The sequence below is a fragment of the Octopus sinensis genome, linkage group LG24 (genome assembly GCF_006345805.1).
Source record: "Octopus sinensis linkage group LG24, ASM634580v1, whole genome shotgun sequence".
In the NCBI taxonomy this organism is placed as follows: Eukaryota; Metazoa; Mollusca; class Cephalopoda; order Octopoda; family Octopodidae; genus Octopus; species Octopus sinensis.
In genome coordinates, this window is record NC_043020.1 from 14151578 (window position 1) to 14158763 (window position 7186).

Below are 7186 nucleotides of genomic sequence, written 5' to 3' on the forward strand. Positions count from 1 at the left end.
TACCTAGTCCACCATAGTGTTACATAGTATATTTATTACTTTATATACAAATGTTGTGTGAACCATTGTTAATTTCTCTATCCTAATGCCTTACCTATTAAATTAACCTTGTTTGTTTATTTAATTGTTTTCAAGATAGAATTAATTCAAAAATATCACTAATTAATTTTATTTACCTGTGAAGGACTACGAATCCTTATTAAAAGACATTGATTAATTAAAGGATCTGCTGTGCTGGTTTGTGTTCACCATGAAACCTTCAAAATTCTACATTCTATACAGACATATGAAACTAGTATTTTTCCATCTGATATGACGGAAACTCGAATTACACAGAGAGGCACACAACTACAGAATTGTTGCTCATTTCAAGACAACTCTGTGCACAGCAATATCTTCTGCTTAATGCCTTTACATTTTAAATGTTCAATAAAAGAAGTAAAGTTTAGGTTTGTAATCAAAGCTTAAAAATATTTATAAAAAAAAAAAACAAAAAAACATGAATTTCTAATCTAAAAGCGGTCTAACTGACCAAAGTTATCATCAATATCTACTCTGATAGGAGTGAAAAAGAAACAAAATATTAAATAAGAAAAAATTTATCCTGGTCACCTGAGCATTTTCTTGCCAGCAATGATGCTCATTTTGATTCAATAATAAAAAATAAATAAAATATTTTTAGTACTAAAGTAAAATGTCCTTTTTGTTCAATATTATTCTTTGTTTTTAAACCAATTGTCCTATATAGGTTATCGAGGTCTTGCATGGCCACCAGTGACTCCACTTGATGGCTGCTTTAACTGCAATAGCTGACAACAATGTTCAAGTATGGCTTTTTTTTTCTCTTTTTCTTATTTTAAATGATTTTGTGAAAAAAACAAAACCAGGCTAAGAACCTCATCTTTTAACTAACAATCATTAGTTGTTTCCTCATAAAAAAAAAAAAAATTAAAAAAAACCTCCCCAAACACTCTAGCTTTTCTTTGGGTTATGAAATTTTTAATTTTTTAGATGAGATATTTTTTAACCAAGATAAAAGCCAGTTCTTGAATGAAAAAAAAAAAAAAAGCTTGATATTTGGTATGTATGCATATGTATATTTGTTTGCATGTATATGAGTGTGTATGTATTTATGTGTATGCATATATGGGTGGAATACTTGCTGTAGGTCCTGAACAATCCCGAAGATCGGCAGGAAAGAGAATACTAAAATGCATATAGGCCATCAGGTTAGTATTTCATTGGTGCCTACAAGAGAAAACAAATAAATAAGAGTAATGATGCTTCATATCAATTAGTAACAATAATTATAAAAGATTTGGCACAGAGGAGCAAAGTAAGGGAGGTAACTCAACAACTATCTCAAGACATAGAAATGGTGATTGTGGCATTCATGCTTTATTTCACTGACTTAAAACAAATGTAAGACTTCTTCATAGACCCAATTGTTTAACATACATTAGCTAGAATAAAACACAAATTGATAATTACTACATAACTTACCAACATTGTAAACCCTCGTTTATTTCAGTGGCGTCAAACAATATAAACATTATTTTTGGTAAACTTTACATCACCCAGGGTTAAGTAAAATAGAAAGTGTGTGCATAGTGAAACCTGTGAAGTTAACCAACAGAGATTTGACAATTTTGTATGTAATATCAGGGATAAGAAATGAAAAGGATGGTAAAGAACTAACAAGATGGACATAGTGTTTAATGAGGAAACAAAAGATTAGAGATGAGAGGTAGTTGGGTTAAGAGGTTATCCGATCATTTGCTCAAACTTGCAGTAGTTCTAATTTGAGTCTTACCTTGTGTTTACCTTCGACATTGAATTGAATTAAAAGACTGCTTGCGAAGACCTGTTGGGGCAAGTGAAATCGAAATCGCAATCGTAATTGAACCAATCCTATGACTGGCACCCGGCAGATGCCAGGACCCCTGGACTGGTGGTACGTAAAAAGCACTATCCGAATCGTGGCCTATGCCAGCGCCGCCTCGACTGGCTTCCGTGCCGGTGGCACGTAAAAAGCACCGTCCGAATCGTGGCCGAAGCCAGCGCCGCCTCGACTGGCTTCCATGCTGGTGGCACGTAAAATGCACCAATCCGACCGTGGCCGTTGCCAGCCTCGCCTGGCACCTGTGCAGGTGGCACGTAAAAAGCACCCACTACACTCACGGAGTGGTTAGCGTTAGGAAAGGCATCCAGCCGTAGAAACATTGCCAGATAAGACCGGAGCCTGGTGCAGCCTTCTGGCTTCCCAGATCCCCGGTCGAACCGTCCAACCCATGCTAGCATGGAGAACGGACGTTAAACGATGATGATGGTGGTGATGATAAAAGTCAGGACTTATCAAGTTCAACATGGTTTTATGGTGGGGAGTGTATGAGCTTTAAGAGAAACAGGAATTAAAAACTGAAATTATGCTATTATTGTCTGGTAGAGTTGAGAGGAAAGGCAAAAGTGGATGATCTAGAAGATGGTGTACGATTTGAGGGAGATCTAGCTGCTATTTATATCAGTTTGAACCATATAAAGGCTCTTTTATTAATTTGTAACCTGTTGTTGTTACCTTTAGATCAATTCTACCTGAACAGACCTATATCGAAAGACATTCCAGTTTTGACTATCCAGTCCAGGGGTTCTAAACCATTTTTTATCTATGGACCCCTTTGATTGCTATTTTATTCTGGTGGACCCCCTAATTTTATAGAAGCAACTTTCAAAATTCCTATTTTGTTTATCGCACATTCACTTGTGTAGGCTGAACTATGTAAAATGTTAGAGAAAGAAACCAAGCTGTTTCTTACAAATACACACCAATTTATACATCTGAAGCAAAATTTTTTCAGGGGCCCCTAAAGTACTATTGTGGATCCCCAATTTACTATTTTGCTGTGAGGACACCCAAATATCTTACATTTTTTTTAGGGGCCCCTAAAGTACTATTGTGGATCCCCAATTTACTATTTTGCTGTGAGGACACCCAAATATCTTACATGGACCCTCAGGGGCCATATAGACCCCAGTTGAAAACCAGTGTTGTAGATGAAAGAGGAATTTCTAAAAGTAATTCTGAAATTTCAGAAACAATTTTATGTAATGGGGAAGAAAAGAATAGTTTGAGCGACTTAGTTTAGTGGCCATTTCAAGCATTCATCACCTTGGGTCTGTTAAAAACAAAAACATCATTCTACTGTCTTAAAAAAATAAGAACACATTTGACAATGTGGTCCATAAAGACAGGATGGTCACAGCAAGAATGATTCTGGCCCTGGAGGACAGTTTGAGCAGGGGGTCAATCTAGGGTAGATGAGAACTTGTTCTTTCTTCATCTATCAAATTATAAAACAAGAAAACTCAGAGTACTTACCTGAAGAGAAGATTTGGTAGTGCCACATTCTGACCATTGAACAACCAGTCTAGCCTTGCAGCTGGACACTTGCTTCATGATGAGGATGAAGATGATGATGTTAGTAGTGGTGGTGATGGTGTATGAAGAGAGTCCTTTCTATGTAGACTTGCTGTTTGTTATTTAGTTTTAATTTTTCTTCTTCTTCATAATACTTCACAGTTTAGCAATGAGGTAGAGCTGCCGGAGTTGTGGAATATGAATATTTCAGTTTTCCATTCTTCCTCATGGTTGGCTTCTGGTTTATCATTTCAGAAATAGTTTTTATGTTTTTTTTTCCATTCTGTTTTTCTGTTATTCACTGATATAATTCAATATAAAATTTCAAATATCTTCATTATTTTACCAAGAGTTAAACATTTATTTTTTTTTTCCTTCTAAACTTTTGTTTGGCACCAAAGTGTTCTGTGGCTAATTCCTATGAAAACATTCATCTCCATAAAAGAAAAATGTAAAATCTATATTGGCAGTAAAACATTTCAGTTTTGTTTAAACTGATATTTTTTTTTTTACAGGAAAAAATAACCCAAAACAGAGCTTTTAAAGGGGTGGGTAACCATTAGAATTTTGATAAGAATATTTCCAAGTTTGGAAGATGTATAAAAAAAATTGATAATTCTAATGGTTTTATAAAGTTTGAAGGGGAAAAGAAAAGTAGGGCCTTTGTGTGAGTATGTGTGTGTGTTTTTCTCCATCCTTTACAATGATGTTAAACACAGATGTGATACGTTCTTACATTCATGTAGCACCACGTACAACTATCACAACCAAATAATCATCTTTAATCGGCTCAGCAGGTAATTTAGGGGCGCAGCCAAGAAGAAAGTTATACCCAAACTGACATGGAGGGAATGCATGCAAAACTCCAACATTTTCTTTGTCCTTTGAAGGATTGGGTGGCAAGGAGATTACACCAGCAGCTTCTTTCTGTTTTAAGTAGCTAACTAAATTTTTTAAAGGTCTTTGTTGAATTTGTCCCACTTCGCAATTTGGTAATGTACTAGGCAGAGCTAAAAGAATACAGTGTCCATGTGAGCCAGACGAAGTGACCCGCCTGCCAACTTCATCTAATTTCGGTTGGTCAAGCCTCAGTCTCTGGGTGATACGAAGTACTGATGTTTCTGTTGTGGTGGTATCTCTCATTAGGGTATCGACTATAGTTACATCACCACTAACAACATGCATACGGGCGAGAAATGCACTGTTTTTTAATATAAGAGCACCGTTCCAAGCAACAGGTAAGCACTTTGCTAAATCTACCAAATTGTTCACATGCTCCGCCACGCTGAGTTCTTTCTCCGTGGGAGGGCGAGCTTTTTTGTTTACCTCTGAATTTCTGTCCGATGCTAGTTCCTGGGGTAATTTAACGTCTGGTTTGTTTTGCTCGCGGAATTCATTCTCTCTGGCAGCACGGTAAATATCCGGTCGTTCTTGGCTGAGAGACCTATATCGTTTTTGATTAAGAAGAAATTCCTCAGGTGGAGAACGTCCTCTTTTACGTCGGTCACCATGAAGACTGACGGCCCGCTCCATCACTTCGATTCGATTGCTACCTCTGTGTTCGAAATCGCGCGGGTTATCAGGATTTCTAAACACGTTAATGGGATCGGCCTCGATCGGGTGCCACGGATCACGAGGCCGAGTTTTGTCCGATACATGTGAATCAACAAAGCCGTCAGTCCGTCTTTGATCGCCGCATCCATAGGAAGCATTACTAAAGTCTCTTATATGATCCGCATTGTCGGATTTACCATCAACAGTCGTTGACGGGAAAGGAATATGATTAGAATCAGAAAAGTCAACCCTTAACGAGAAGTCTTTCTCCCCGAAAGGGTTCCGCCTCATTTCTTGAAATGCCGCCTGGGCAGCATCTTTACTGTCATATAAAACATAAGCATGTGGTTTGCTGTGTGGCCATACAATACTTTTGATAGCTCCAAAACGATCAAATTCGCGATATAAAGTTGAATAAGTGATCCAAGGGCCGAGGCCTCCGACCCACAAACATGTAGTCGGGGTCACTTTACCATAACCAATCCTGCATTGAAACTTACCTATGTGCTTACCTGACATTTCAATCTTGGCTCTATGTGCACAATCCAAATTTATGAATTTAACAAATGCATAAGGATTTCCCTGTCCTCTCTGCTGTCTTTTAATGTCAATATCTTCAACAACTCCGAAGCGTTCGAAGTGTCTCCGTAATTCCGTTTCCGAAACACTGTGATCGAGATTGCCAACAAATAAAGTCCGAGTAGCTTTCTCTTCAGTCTCTGGAGAAGGATGCCGCGGGTTGACCGGGTTCTTTTCGATGTTTCCATGCCTCGAGTCTGTATAAAGGTATTCCCTTTCTCTGGGTAGATCTCGGATAGGATTCACGTTGCGACCAGCTCTTCGCCCAGCAACCAAAGGCAGTCCGGGTGAAATACTTCGGTTGGCGAATCTATCAGAAACAGCGAGGATGGCTGCAGCTCCTGGTCTTGAGATGTAGTCTGTGGTAGACGGACTGTTGCTTCTACGGCGATTGTTCAAGACAGGCTCCACACGTATGGGTCGGTCAAAAAGGACCAAATTATTGGACTTGTCGTGTCTGGCAGCCCGTGCATCTTCAGGATAACGAAAATTCACGTAAGCCACCATCTGGTCGCCGACGTAGGAGAGCCGGATGTTGAAGACACCAAAACGTTCAAATTCGCAGTATAATCTTTCAATCAAAATGGATTCCGAAATCTTGGGATTGAGGTTACTGATACACAACGACCGGTACGGTTCCTGGATTGTTGCTGGTGGCGCTCTGTTGTCAGCCGTCGATCGAGACGAAGACGAAGATGAAGAATTGTGACTGTAATCACCGCTGCCCCCGACTCTATCATCTCGATACGGCTTCCTGGAATGTTCGACATCGTGGTCGTACGTCGTTCGATAAGATTTCCCAGCTGTTCCACCTCGGTTAGAATTTGTCGAAGCTCCTGCTGGAAGGATCTTAGAAGTAACAACAGCAGCGCTACTACCGCTAACAGAACCAGCACAACCAGTTGTACTGGCACTAACGGTGGTACGGCCATCGCGACGATCCATGTCTGGGCTTAGTATATTCCTATTTAATTCATGATCACTCGTTCCATAGCTGCTTCTCATACGCTTGCTACGAGGTGAGACGTCTCTGTCTTGCTGTCGTTTCATCACTTGCAGATGAGAAGATGAAATAACAATGATTGGCAATCTTTCAAACTCATCTATTCTCCCACTGTCAACTGAATGGCCGCCATCTTGTCTACTTCTTACCTTGCGCTGGAACGCAGCGCAAACGCCCAAAAATACTCACGACTCATTTAAAATCTAAAAATAAAGCAATCTTTAAAAATTCATCCACGAAAATGCAATAGAATTACTAAGAATGTTCACAGTAAATGCAAATAATATTTTAAATGTAAGCTATATTACAAAATATTGCGCCGTTCTATGGGAACATTTTTTCTTCGTGATATCAATCCGCGAGGTCAAACGTCAGCAGTGACAAGTTCCGCTTCTTTATACTAATTACACGCACGCGCACACACACATACATTCACACACACATGCATATATATTACGTATATGTCGTATATATATGCATCTTATATATATATATATATATAAATAAATATATATATATATACATACATACATAAATCATACATATGTATATATTATCTACATGTTTAGTCTGTTTTGGTAATTAAAGTGCGAAACATTTAAAATTAGGTTTCCTCTCTTTTCTTCCTGTATAGC

General features: G+C 38.5%; 1 protein-coding gene across 1 annotated transcript; it reads right to left on the reverse strand.

The window, feature by feature from the left end:
* Positions 1-482: 482 nt before the first annotated feature.
* LOC115223765 (RNA-binding protein 15-like) lies at positions 483-6890 on the reverse strand. The gene is made up of 2 exons (XM_029794419.2): positions 3377-6890; positions 483-1248 (listed from the first exon to the last, which is right to left on the reverse strand). Exon 1 carries the CDS (start codon positions 6596-6598, stop codon positions 4154-4156), a length of 2445 nt encoding a protein of 814 aa, XP_029650279.1. The 5' UTR covers positions 6599-6890; the 3' UTR covers positions 483-1248; positions 3377-4153.
* Positions 6891-7186: the final 296 nt, after the last annotated feature.

Excerpts from the sequence above, each read along its gene's own strand:
- LOC115223765 (XM_029794419.2), bottom strand. The coding sequence starts at position 6,598 with ATGAAACGACAGCAAGACAGAGACGTCTCACCTCGTAGCAAGCGTATG.